Source organism: Rhamphochromis sp. 'chilingali', assembly GCF_963969265.1.
Source record: "Rhamphochromis sp. 'chilingali' genome assembly, chromosome: 1".
NCBI classification, from domain to species: domain Eukaryota; kingdom Metazoa; phylum Chordata; class Actinopteri; order Cichliformes; family Cichlidae; genus Rhamphochromis; species Rhamphochromis sp. 'chilingali'.
In genome coordinates, this window is record NC_137929.1 from 53,596,719 (window position 1) to 53,611,132 (window position 14,414).

Here is a 14,414-nt window from a genome sequence, read left to right on the forward strand (position 1 = left end):
ACTACACCTTACGCCCGGGTGAGACTAAACTCAAAGGTGAGATTAACTGTAACTAATGATTCCTTGTGCATTACATTCAGATAACATGTAATATGTGATGGGTAGTAAATATTAAATACTAGCAATATTAATAAAACGTATTGTTCATGGCAAAAAATTCATGTTTGTACTGAAGATGCCCTGTGAAGTTAATTTTGGTTTGCAATAGTAACAATAGCTTTTTTTCTACCCTTTAAAGAAAAATAAATACATTTTTGTTCTGTACTTCTTGTAAATTTAACAGGTCTCAGAAAAATAGCGGCATGAAGTCAAAATCACATCTGAGTGAAAGTGAAGACATTTATCACACATTGTTATTACAATTGAACAAGCTGTATGTTATCTACTCTGCATATAACAAAACTATAAAGAACTATAAGTACCAATAAAGTTAATATGCTAACAAACGCTTCTGTCTGTTATGTAGAATTTTAATTAAACCAGTTGTTGCTTCTGCTCATTCTGCTTGTGCATGAATGCTGTTCAAAGAAAAAGAAAAAGCTGCTGCTGCTCATTTCTTCTAAACAGCAGGTACTGTGGTCAACTGCTGATGTAAATGTGTCATATTGCATTGTTTTCCAAAAAGGATGAACCAAATTTTTGGTAGGTGAAATACACTTGCAAAGGTTACTGAGCATGTCTCTATGTCAGGTCTAGTGCACACACTGAATAAATGGTGGCTTGTTTCATGCTGCACCAGAAACTGTTCAGTAGAGTCAAAGAAAACAAGCCATTTTAAAATGTTGTTTTAGGTCAGACTGAGTGTCTTGAGAAGTGAAAAGATTATATGATTAAGACGCTGAGAAATGGAGCTCTTTTCTACTTGAATATTTAAAATTATATCTGTCACGGACCCGGCTCTGGGGACTCGGGGGTCCGTGAGAAGTGTGGACTCTTATCGTTGTTGTTGTTGTTATTATTATTGTTATTAGTTGGTGTGTGCATGTGTCTGTAGCTGTTTTCTGTGGCCAAGTTACAGGCACCTTCAGACCTGGTGGGTCTGGCCACACCCGAAGCCTTGCCACACACCTGCTGCTGATCTGGGCTCGTTGGGGGAGCTATTTAGGAGAGCGACGGAGCTTCCTCCGACGCGGGATCATTGCGTGAGACTCCATGTTAGTCTTCCAGTTTAGGTTTAGAGTGCATGCCTGCTATAGTTGAGTGCTGCTATTGTTTCCTGCAGGAGGAGCATGGAAAGCCAGAAGAGCAGCGAGCACGGGGAGTGCAGACACACAGGACCAGAGAGCACAAGACATGGATTTATTGGGAAGGAAGGCACGACATGGGAGAGCACGGGGATTTATTGTTGTTTGTTTCCTTTCACTGTAAATAAAGTGCACTGTTTGCATCACAGAGTCCTGTGTTTGGGTCCTTGCCAGGGCAAACCGTGACATATCAGTCCAAATATCAGGATAAAAATGAGCCTTCATGTACTCAGTCATTCTACTTTTAAATACTCTAGGAACAACAAGTAAGCCTGCAGTGCGAGAGCAAAGTGCTCTAATAGGGTGATATGATTCTACAAGGTCATTAATATAAGATGGGGCCTGATTATTTATGACCTTAAAATGGCTGCTCAATCCACATTTCCTTTTGGAAATGTCACGAACTGGGTGTACGACCCAGTATTTGTGTTTTCAGATCTTGATTTGATATTTGATGATTGTTATTCCTGTTTGTTTTAATCTTTCGTTTGTGTTTAGTGATCTTAGTTCCTTTCTTTGTCTTTTTCTTAGTCTGTGGTTAGCCTCAGTTCCCATGTTTTCTCTGTGCCTGTCCTGTCTCATGTCTAGTCACCCTTGTGCCTATGTTCCCTCTGTTCCAGAGTCAGTCATGTCTCAATGTGAAGCCCCTGTCTCTGAGTCTGTGTCTTTACGTAGGTATCATGCTTCCTGTTTTACTTTGATAATCTGTGTCCTTTGTCAGTGTTTTTTGCATTGCTTCTTTTGTCTCGATAGGTTTGATTTGCCTGTGTGTACTTTAGGCCCTGTGTTTCTCTCAGTAAGTTGCCATGTCTCTCTCACTATGCTGTGTTTCTTCCCTCTGTGTTCCAAGTAACTCTAGTTCTCAGTTCCTGTTTTTTTTTCTAATGTTTTAGTTTGAGTTTTCTGTTTCTAGTTTTGTTTTGTACTGGTAATAATGACTTCCAGCAATAAAGCTGCCACTTTAAAGTCCTGCCTGCCACACAGCAGAACATTACAGGAAAGCAAAAATAAAACCCAATCAGCAAATTAAGTGATTGCATCACTCTGAACGAGTTGAGCTATTGCAGAAAACTAGCACTGGGCACAGCAGCCTCAATTTTTGTTCACTGATATGTGATTTTGACATTACATTTACTCATGTTAAGGGTTTTAATAAATTTCAATTTAATGTGATGATGCTTAGATTCATTCCACCTTCATATGACCTTTAATGTCCAGTATAAAGAAAGTAAACTGTCAACCTGCAACCTATTTTAGTTTTACCGCACCAGAATCCTACGTCAAGCTCTGACTGTTCTCATTTCCCTCTTTATTTGTGAAGGTAAAGTTCATCTACAATGTAGGCAACAGAAAATAGAGCAATAAAAAAATCACTTTTTTTTTCATTTATGCTGTAATAAAACGATTCAAGCTGAGTGTCTTCATTAGAATTGAAATTTAGAAAATAAGTAACACTGACTTTTTAAAACATTGCCCCCAGCAAAACGTTTGACCTTTTTTGACCTTTTTTTTTTTACCCTGAAGCATTTCTACAATTCCAATTTATCTAATGATTTTAGTTCATGGTTGTCAAAGGAGATGGTAGCCTTTTGAAGAGGTATTGTTGAGACCAGTAGTAAAACATATGTTAGTTTATGACCAGTAGTCAATGTAGTTGAATTATGATAACAGCTGTAGGACATATATTATCCTTTAGTTTAGATGGTGTGCTGTGTATGTAGTTTAGTCTTTATTATACTCTTGAGTAAAAGAACATAATCATTTTGTAGGCCATTAGATAAAGTGTGCATCACTCTGTATCCTTGATCGGCTGTGAATGTCTTACACTGTTTTCTTGACATGCTTTATTGTTGAATCATAGAAGAAGGTTACAAGCAGGAGACTTGGTGTCTGGGGAACAGAGATAAAACCACATACCATACCCCCACCTACTTTCACACAGAAAGACAGGGAGCCAAGGTCAGGAGCCAGTCTCGCTAAGAATTAGAAAAACATGTGAAGATGCAGCTTTTATGACTAGCTGGGGGTCGTCAGTAGCTATAAAAGGCTGTGTGATTCGCTACCATTTTGAGACATGCTGCTGACCCTCTGCAGGCATCTCTCCCGTCCGGACGCTTTAATGCTCTGATTGTTGAATTGTATTAAAATAAAGAATTGTTGATTGAGCATTTATACACCGAGCACTGTCCTTTCTTCAGCCCAAAGATTAAAAGGATTGGGATTTTTCAACAGTACACTTGTTCAACTGCTCATTAATGCAAACATCTAATGAACCTACAACATGCTAGCAAATCAATGTTTTTAGGCAGGCATCAAGATGAACCATTTTCAACCAAAATTTAGAAATAATGAGGCACCACTTTTGTGGACATCATTTTGATGAAAAGAGAAGGTATTTCACATTTCACTTTCTAACTAAATGAAATCATTATGTGCGGTCATGTGTACATGAACTATGTTTAAATAGCAGAATGCATTATTTTATGTTCTCTGTCTTATCTGTCTTATGGCTGAAAGATCTTCTGATGATTTTCTGAATGCCAGAAAAGATTTAAAATGTTCACTACTTCTGTGATATATCTCAGCATTTTACTTATTTAACCTTTATTTTTACAAGTAATCGCACTGACACACAGTGTCGCCTTTACAAGAGAGAAATCTAAAAATAAAAAAAAAATGTTTCCTGTCTTATTAAAAAAAAGAACAAGTTCCCAGTGACGCACATACTACACCTAAACTGAGGATATGAGCATAACAAACCAGCCTACAAGTTGCACCAAACAGAACTGGTTTCATGTTCCGCCCACTGATAGTGAACTGAAACAAGGTGGCTTGACATGACACAGAAGCCATTCTACTTCTTTGGATTATTGTGTTCAACGTCACAAAAATATTTAATGTTAAAATAGATTTATTAGCAAGAAGATACCTCTGCTAACTGCTGTAACACTTCAGTTTACTCTGCAGTGTTTAGTCTGCAGCAAGACAACATGGACGTCAGAGCTCTGTGCATCAGACTGTGTGAGTACTTTCTCATTTCCACTTGACCATATTGCATTTTTTTTGTTTTTACCTTAAGATACAGTAACCTAATGCATTTTTGTGATCCAGTTATAAGATGTGATGACACGTTTACTCTTAGCTGTAAAAGTCAAAAAGAAAATGTGAAACTTTGTTGTGTCTCTTTAGTGATGGCCAGCATGATTCTGCTGGGTGCACAGGATCTGAAAATTGGTGTGTACATGCTATTTTCTCATCTATATTAAAATTATTAAACATTTTGGAGGCGAGAGCAATTCAGAAGAAAAGTTGTTGTTTCTTGTTCTTTTGTGATTTTAGCGAAACGCGTCCTGTGATGATTAATCATCATATGACTTATGATACACATTAAAAATATATATATTTTTGCTCTGTCATTATTAAAGTCTAGTACATCAGTTTAAGTAATAAGAATCTAAACTGAATCTTTCTTTATTCTTTGTTTCAGATGCAGTTTCTCTTCATATTGTTCCAAACAGATTGCAGTTCTTTGAATATGAATCCACAACATTTCACTGTGAAGGAGTCGATTATTGTGAAGTTCTGCATAAACTTAAAAGGAAAATAAATGCATGTAACAAAACTAACATGAGGACACCAACAGGATCATCCTGCAAAATGAGAAATCTTTATACAGACGACAGTGGAGAGTACTGGTATGAGACTGAAGGAGGAATAAGGAGCAACAGTATCAACATTTGTGTCACTAGTACGTTTGAAGAAAAATAAAGAAAGAACAACAACTTTTGATAAATTTTAATTACTTGATATTGGTTATAATTTAATATTGCTTTCTATTTAAATTTACATTAAATAAATATCAAATGTTTGTTGTTTCAGATGGTTCTGTTATCCTGGAGAGTCCTGCTGTTTCTGTGTTAATGGAAGAAACTGTGACTCTGAGCTGTAGAAACAAAACTGCTTCCTCCAACTTTACAGCCGATTTCTACAAAGATGGATGTCTTATCCATAGAACCTCCACAGGAAACATGACCATCCACAGAGTTTCAAAATCAAACGAGGGACTTTACAAGTGTAACATCTCAGGAGTTGGAGAATCACCAGAGAGCTGGCTGAAAGTCACAGGTGAAACACAAAGATATATGAAAATGAAGCAAAACTGTTGAGCCTGACACACTATTTAAAATGTGTCAGTCTGAATAAACACTGAACATCTGAAAATGAACATTTGGGGTTTTTGTTGTCTTAACTGAACTCTTCTCTCTTTTCAAACTGTCATTTGGACTCTCAAATTGTGAATTCAACTACTAATCCAGACAGTCACATAGAGACAAGCCACGCTTCCTCTGCTGCCACACCTTGGATCACTGCTATGATTTTATTTCTTTTTCTCTTGATTGTGACCATGGGACTGTATCACTTTAGCAAAGGTTAGTGTGACAGAGGTAATGAAAATACTGAAAATATTTTCTTTTCATGCAAAACTTTGGATTCAATGCTTTTGCTTTGCTGTACATACTAAACATATATGTTTTCTTTGCAACATTAATCTGGAATTGAGGCACCTTAGGTGTTCTGACATGGAAAAATTAAAAGTGATAATTGCATGTCACATATAATGTTTGAAAAATATTTTGTTCATTTTTCTAAACGTAGATGGTTAAGGCACAACTGAAGCTCAAACAGGTCAGAACAGAGATACTGTGTTAATATTTTCTGTTCATTTTTATTGTTCAGTGGAACAAATTTAATAATTATAATAAATACTTTCTGTACCTTATATTTGAGAAATTATTTTATGTCAGAATTTGAAATAATTATGATGATAGCATTTAGGAGATTATTCTCAGCCCAAGAGATGTATTGCCTAATTAGATTATGCATTGTTTTGAAATCAACATGCCTGTTGTGCATTAAACTAACATCATTACTCTAAAACGTAGTTTATCAGCGTTTTAATGATTTTTATGTTTTGTGTTTCCGTGTCCATAGAGGCCAGTAGAGTGAACACAGGTAGAGCAACATGTGCTGCCGTAAGAAAAAACAGGAAGAAAGGTATGTTTATGAGTTTTCAACTGCAGTAGCACAATACTTTTTCTATGAAGTCGTAAGCAGAAAAAAAGTGCACTGTCTGAACGTTTTGTCAGTGGGTATGTGTTATTTATAAATGTGCAGATGGTAGTGTTAATTTGAGCTTAGAGAACTTACGCCTCAAATGAAAACCACATAGACTCTAAGTCTCTTTCAGATATGAACTGTATCAACAGTGAGAGATTTGAGTTTCCTCATACAGCTCAGAAAGGTTACATGTGGCAAGAAGTACAACTTCTGATATGCATTTCATTTCAACATAAATATTTAACACAGCTTTTAATTGAGCACTTAAAAAGTATAGGAGTTAAAAACTCAATGAAAGGTGAAAACATGAACACATATAACATAATTAATTTTAATTCAATTTTCAATTTTATTTATACAGCACCAAATCACAACAATAGTCACCTGAAGGTGCTTTATACTGTAAGGTAGATCCTACAATAATACATAGAGAGAAAAACCCAACAATCATATGACCCCCCTATGAGCAAGCACTTTGGCGACAGTTGGAAGGAAAAACTCCCTTTTAACAGGAAGAAACCTCCGGCAGAACCAGGCTCAGGGAGGGGCGGGGCCATCTGCTGCGACCGGTTGGGGTGAGAGAAGGAAGACAGGACAAAGACATGCTGTGGAAAAGAGACAGAGGTTAATAACAAGTATCATTAAATGCAGAGAGGTCTCAGTGCATCATGGGAATCCCCCAGCAGTCTACACCTTTTGCAGCATAACTTTTTTTTTTTGCCTGTCCCGTTTGGCTCTTTTGCCATCAGAATTATTGTCTAAAGGCAAAGAAAGATGCCCAACGGATTTACTTTACCAAATTGACCATCCCAGCCTTGCCGTAATGGTCCATTTGATTCATCTTTTATTGTTTATTTTATTTTCACTTGCTGAATACGGGACAGACTTGACTGGAGGAAAGAAGGGGAGAAAGAAAGAGGGAAAGAGAAACAGCTGAGAAGAGGGACGGGGGAGAAGGGCAAAAAACAAAAAACAACAGAATGGGCAGGAAAAAAAAAAAATGCATCTATCGATCACCTAGATCACCTGTTGAGAAAGAAAAAAGAAAACAAGCAGAAGAGAACAAGAGTAATAGAATAAGCAACATCACAATGATATATGGGAATATGACAGTAAATACTAAATATTAAACATTATTGTGCAGCATAACTAAGGGAGGATTCAGGGTCACCTGATCCAGCCCTTAATATATGTTTTAGCAAAAAGGAAAGTTTTAAGCCTGATCTGAAAAGTAGAGTGTTAGTTTAATATGTGCATTGAAGAATATCCTGTTGAAAAATGACTCCAAGATTCCTCACAGTGTTACTGGAGGCCAAAATAATGGTATCCAGAGAATAAAAGGAAGGTTAGAGATTGGGCAATAATTAATTATGACCACTGGGTCTAGAGATGGCTTTTTAAGTAACGGTTAAACTACTGCCAGCCTGAAGACCTGTGGTATATAGCGTGGTACACAGTCAAATTTATGTCATAAAGTGACACAACAGCAATAGAATGATGTCAACGTCCATTTGTGTGTGTGTCTGTGTGTATGTGCGAGAGAGAGAGAGAGAGCGTGTGTGTAACTGTCTACACAATTCCTGTCTGTGTTATCTTTTCTTGCTTTGTCCCCTCACTGTTTGGAGCTTTGAGTTTTGGCTTTAATCACTGCACATATATACATTGTATTTCCCACATGGACTGCTGACTTTAACAAATTATCTTTGTTATTTGGAACTGAAATCTTGTTGTCTTTAGACCTGTCCTGTCTGCTGTTTTCATGTGGCTGAGTTGTTGCTTTTATCAGCGCACAAATGCTGGACAGTGATTTCCCTCAAATTCTTCTGAACTTCTTTCCTTATTTGTATCCCTGTGAAAACATTCTAGATATTGCATTGGGGATGTGTGAATCCCAAACCCAGAAAATCTCAAGGTCATACTTGACAGGCTTGTTTGGCATGTACTCTAGAAATTTTAACCTATGTCTACCACTACTATGTCATGTTGGTTAGCCATCAACAGTTTGTCTGTCTGTATCTGGAAACAAACTTGTCTGGCGTGGTAGACCCCAGCCTCTATGGATCTTGTGATCAGAACTTTTTCCTGTGCTGCTATGATTAGTGCCTCTGTCTTTCAGTCCAGCTTTGTACAGCCACTCGTTGGATTTTTGGATGTCAACCACTTGTTCCATCTGCCAGTGGTACATACCATGCAGGGCTTGTCCTTCCATGATGGCTACTAGAGCGACTGCTCTCGCTATGATAAACATGTACATATAATTCCCCAGCTACTGGCGGATAGAGCAGTCACTCAACATATATAACTATTTTGCTAATTTAACTTTAGGATTTAGCTTTTATAACATAGATTAATGATTGATGAATCTGATGAAATATATATAAACATATATTTGTTGGTTAGTTATTTTATTTCTAACTAACCAAAAAGCTGCATTCTTATCTAACTGTGAATGTGAAATTTTACTAAATTCAAATGAAAATCTATGAATATATTAAAAAGCAAACACAGATTATTGTTATTGATATTGATATTACTGTGGTTATTCATCCTCTCACTCTTACTGTTTCTCTCTGATGAAAGAAGATGCACTGTCGTCTACATCCATTTACTACAGCTTTGTCCCGAGTGACACTCAACCACAAGGTACGATTCAGTGTTATTAAAAGTCATTTGTTGTTGACACTAAGATTAAGAAAGCAGAAATATCACGTAGTATTTGAAACAATCGAAGGTAAATAAGTGTTAATATTATTAGTGCAAATAAGGTAAATAAGAAATTGGCTTCAAACTAATTTAATTTTATTATAGAACATATTCAACATTTTTCTTAAATTTAAACCACTGAATATAGAGGTTAGCAATCCTTGGTCATTGTCACTGATATTACTTTGGTCATCTATCCTTTCACTCTCACTGTTTCTCTCCATCAGATGCACGGTCCAATAGACCTATTTACAGCTTAGTCCAGGGGGACACTCAACCACAAGGTAAGACTCAGTGTGATTAAAAGTCATTTAATAGTGACACTAAGATTAAGAAAAAAAGGAAATATCACCTAGTATTTGAAACAATCTAAGGTAAATAAGTGTGTTATTACATAAAAAATGGGCTTCAAACTAATGTCATTTTATTATAGAACAACATATTCAAGATTTCCCTAAAAACTTAAATTAAAACCACTGAATATAGAGGTTAGCAATCCTTGGTCATTGTCACTGATATTACTTTGGTCCTCTATTCTTTCACTCTCACTGTTTCTCTCCATCAGATGCACGGTCCAATAGAGCTATTTACAGCTTAGCCCAGGGTGAAACTCAGCCACAAAGTAAGACTCATTGTGATTAAAAGCCATAATGTTATTATGGTTACCTATCTTTTCACTCCCACTGTTTCTTTCGGTTTCATTCTATTAGATGAAGGTGAACTGTCTTCTAGAAGCTTTTACTACAGTTTAGCCCAGGGTGACACTCATCCACAAGGTGAGACTCATTGTGATTAAAAGCCATTTAATAGTGATGCTTAGATTAAGCAACAGCAGAAACATCACCTAACAAGTGTTTTATTATATAGAAATATGGGTTACCAACTAATTTATTTCCATCTATTATCAAAGCAGAATCAGAATCCACCACAAAAATCCTCTCACCAGGTATAAACCAGCCAATAGCAGAGGATCCCTTTTATTCTCCAATCCAGACGGTAAGACTGGGGGCAATTATGCCTTACGTGTTGCATTCAGATAATATGTGATGAAGATGAATAAATGGGTTTCATAGTGTAGACACTCCAATGCTAACTCCAGTGTTATAATATAGATATACAGTGGTGTGAATAAGTGTTGGCCCCATCCTGATTTCCTAGTGTTTTGCATTTTCATAATAACATGTTTCAGATTATCAAACACATTTTAATAACAAAAATAACTCAAGTAAATGCAAAATGCGGTTTTTAATTAACGATTACATTGATTGAGGGAGAAAAGTTATACAAACCTACCTGGTCCTGTGTGAAAAAATGATTGCCCTTTTTGTTAAATCAGGAATTAACTGTGATTAATCACATTGTTCGGAAAGCTTGGAAAGCTCAGTTTCACTAACAGTACTCAGGCCCGATTACTGGCAGACCTGTTGAATCAAGAAATCACTTAAACAGAACCTGTCTGACAAAGTGAATCTGCTTAAAATATGTCAAAAAAACAATATCATCATCATCTAAAGAAACACCTGAGAAACAATGTCACTGAAATCTATCAGTCTGGAAAGGTAACAAAGCCATTTCTAATGCTTTGGCACGCTAATGATCCACGGAGAGAGCCATTGTACACAAATGGAAAAAACCTGGAACAGTGGTGAATCTTCCCAGGAGTTACTGGTCTACAAAAATTACTTCAAGAGCACATCAACGAATCATCCAGGAAGTCACAAAAGAACTCAAAGAACAACATTAAAGAACCACAGGCCTCGTGTTTCACTTAATGTCGGAGTTCATGATTCAACAATAAGAAAGAGACTGGGCAAAAATGATGGAAGAATTCAAGGAGAAAACCACTTCTGAACAAAAAGAACATACAGGCATGTCTGACATTTGCCAAAAACATCTTCAAGACTTTTAGGAAAATATTCGTGGACTGACAAAACAAAAGTTAATTTTTTTGGAAGGTTTCAGTCACATGACATCTGTAATAAAACCTACAGCATTTCAGAAAAGAAACATCATAGCAACTGTAAAATATGGTGGTAGTAGTGTGATGGTCTGGGCTGTTTTCCTGTCTCAGGACCTCTACCAAAACATCCTGAAGGAGAATGTCTGGTCATCTGTTTGTGACCTCCAGCAAAGCAGACTTGCGTTTTACAGCCGGTCCAAAACACACTAGCAAGTCCAAATGAAGATTTTGGAGTGGCCCAGTCAAAGTCCTGACCTCAATACTGACCTAAACTGAGTTGCTGTTGCATGACCTTAAAAAGGCACAATACAATAAATGCCAGATATAAACTAATCCAGTTTAAAGTCATTCATAGACTACACTTTTCTAAACTTAAACTTAACCGGATCTATAATTCTGTATCCCCCTTATGTGACAGATGTAAAGTCGGTGAAGGTTCCCTTGCACATTTATTTTGGCATTGCCCTGTTTTGAATGCTTTTTGGAGCCAGATTTTTATGTGGTTTTCAAACCAATTTAGGAAAAAAGTACCACGTGATGATACATTGGCTATACTTGGATCATTTGCATCAGTCGAATCTTTTTCCTTTTCACAAAAACAGATAATTACAATGGGTATGCTGGCTGCAAAGAAACTTATTCTTTTACAGTGGCGGTCTTCTTCGGCCCCGTGTTTTAACAGGTGGCTTAATGAGATGGTGTCTGTGGCCAGGGTGGAGCAGATAAGATTTGATAGAGAGGGGAAACTGGCGAGTTTTTGTATGATTTGGCAACCATTTCTAGAATTCTTAAAAAAATAACTGATCATAATTCATGCCTCACACTCTGCGTGAATTATTTTATTTGTTTTTTCTTTTTGTTTTTTGTTTTTTTCTTCCTCTTCTTTTTCTTCCTTTTTCCTTTCTTTTTTTTTCCTTTCATGCTTATAAGTTCATAAATGTTAAAAACAGTAATTGTTCTTGGTTGATTTTGTATAAGCATGTTATGTTTAATTTAAAAGCAAAAATAAAATTTAAGAAAAAAAAAGGCACAATACCATGTAGGTTTGGATTGTTTTCATCCTTAAAATGAACACCTGTATTTAGGAACAGCATTTTGTGTTTACTTGTGTTATCTAGCTCTAATATTTAAATTTCTTTGATCTGAGACATTCAGGTGTAACAAAAATACAAAAAAAAAAAAAACAACTCAAAAATCTGGAAGAGTGCAAACACTTTTCACATCACTGTATATAGCTTATATACTCATTCCCAAACTTGTGTTAAATGATGCTGCCATGAAATAATACGTATGTAGAAAAGAAACCTTGTTACAGTACAAGAAAAATATACTTTACATCAAAAGTGATAATACATGTTTGGCAACTACTCGTTGACATTAAAATTGGCTTACAATGTACAGAATACAAAAATTGTTTCTATGTTTTTTGTTTGTTTTAGTTAATTTTTTTTCTATTCCATTCTATCTTGCAGGTTGCAGAGTGATCTTATTGAAGACATAATCACATCTCAGTGAGAGATTTTTGGTTTCTACATTTATAAATTGTGATAACTTTTGTCTACTTAGTTAGACACAGCTGGCTGCCAGACCCACATGGTTATAAGTAAATATGAGGCTGAATGCTAATAAAAGCACCTGACTTGACCTGTCTGTTGTCTTCTATGTGTATGAATGCTGTTTACAAGAAAAGAATCATTACAGCTTGTAACGCACACACTCACTGTGGTCAACCACTAATCTTTTTTTTTCTTTTCTTTTCTTTTTTGTCCCGTTTGGATCTATAGCCATCAGAATTGTTGTCTTAAGGCCAAGAAAGACACCAAGCGGATTTATTTTACCAAGTGGATCATCATGGCCTTGCCATATTGGTCCATTTGATTGACCTTTATTATAATTATGAATTTATTTTATTTTCAGTTGCTACAAATGGGACAGACATGACTGTGGGATAGGACAGGGGGAAAGAATGAAAGAAAGAGAGGGAGAGAAAGAAAGAAAACCAAAGGGGAGAAGAGACGGTGAGAAGGGGGGGAAGAGAGAAAAAAAAACAAAAAAAAAAACAAACAAAACACCTGGATCACCTTTATGGAGAAAAAAACCAGAAGAGAAAGCAAACAGCAAAGAGCAACATAATAAAAAACAACAGCACCATCACAATAAACTAGCTAGCAGTAGATACTAAATAATAAACGATATTGTGCAGCACGCAAGATAGACAGCGCACAATGTGCTTTGAGGCAGCAGCCAAGAAAGGTGTAGTCCGCGTCTGTGAACACCCATGTGCTCACCTGTGTGCATACCTGTGTGGATCAGCATGCTTGTATTCCAAAGGTTTCTCCATGTAACGATCTTCTAGGGAGTGTGGGGAGCCATAGCCCCGTCCACCAGGGTATGAAGCAGGTATGGAGGAGATCCAGGCCCCAGATATCCAGAGGCCCCAGAGTACAAGGACCCGAGGAGGACCACCAAAGGGGGGGGAACCGTGCCACCCTCCTGGGAGGAGCTGAGTAGAGCCCCAAACGAGAGGTCACCCAGCAGCTACGAAGCAGAGGCCAGAGGGGGTTGCAGTGGCGTGCCCGCGGGCTCTGCCGGCAGCCAGCTGTGCCAGAGAGGACCGAGCTTCAGGCCCAGAGGCCAGAGGTCTGAGGGCATCCCAACCCCTGGAAGGAGCCCAGCCGGGCCACAGGCGCCCGGCCCCGCCAATCGGCCACTGGGAGTGAGCCGGTACATACATGAGCGCCCAGCCCCAGATGACAAGGACCACCAACACACCAACGTCTGAGGGCATCAGCCACCGGCAGGGAGTGTGGTGAGGGGAGATAGGCCTCCGTACTTTGGAGGGCCTGAGATGTACCCAGAGAGGTTGAGTCTACCTGACATATAGACACAGACAAACAGGCGCACGTGGACACAAACGTGCATTCCCACCCCATATGCACAACCAAATACTCGGCACTCACCCAACATGTAGACCGACACAAATAGACACTGCACAGACAGTCGCACTCCCCAAACATACTCTATATCCCAGGTCCAGGTAACCCCGCCCTCAGAGGGGCAAGCCGCACCTAGACCCAGGAGATGTAACCCTTCTCTCTGGGGTGGAGGCAAGCAGACCACCTCCTTATCTGCAGTAGCAGGGAGGCCCCGCATCCCAGACCCCAGTTTGACGGCCAGCACCTCCTCCCAGCCCCCCAGCCCTGACGGCTAACAGAACTGGGGTGAGTGAAGACCCCAAACCTCCCTCCGCCCGCTCATATGTAGTGTTGCTGTGTGCTGTTCATAAATTCATTCCATTGGGGTTTTAAGAGACTTTCCACACTTTGACCTTTGACCTATGTGAGTATGAAATGTTTTAATCATAATAATCATTATTGTTGTGAACTTTG

The 14,414-nt window shown here is 37.9% G+C and overlaps 1 protein-coding gene across 1 annotated transcript; it reads left to right on the forward strand.

The window, feature by feature from the left end:
* Positions 1 to 4,181: 4,181 nt before the first annotated feature.
* Positions 4,182 to 12,612, forward strand: LOC308408895 (uncharacterized protein). Its single transcript, XM_080901342.1, has 12 exons — positions 4,182 to 4,265; positions 4,434 to 4,478; positions 4,732 to 4,992; positions 5,124 to 5,369; positions 5,561 to 5,674; positions 6,237 to 6,299; positions 8,943 to 9,005; positions 9,293 to 9,349; positions 9,631 to 9,687; positions 9,776 to 9,841; positions 9,979 to 10,061; positions 12,498 to 12,612. The coding sequence occupies exons 1-12, from the start codon at positions 4,235 to 4,237 to the stop codon at positions 12,507 to 12,509; spliced, it is 1,098 nt and encodes a 365-aa protein (XP_080757468.1). The 5' UTR covers positions 4,182 to 4,234; the 3' UTR covers positions 12,510 to 12,612.
* Positions 12,613 to 14,414: the final 1,802 nt, after the last annotated feature.

Excerpts from the sequence above, each read along its gene's own strand:
- LOC308408895 (XM_080901342.1), top strand. The coding sequence starts at position 4,235 with ATGGACGTCAGAGCTCTGTGCATCAGACTGT. Across the intron at positions 4,266-4,433 it reads AGCTCTGTGCATCAGACTGT|TGATGGCCAGCATGATTCTG; the intron begins GTGAGTACTTTC and ends GTGTCTCTTTAG. Across the intron at positions 5,675-6,236 it reads ACTGTATCACTTTAGCAAAG|AGGCCAGTAGAGTGAACACA; the intron begins GTTAGTGTGACA and ends CCGTGTCCATAG.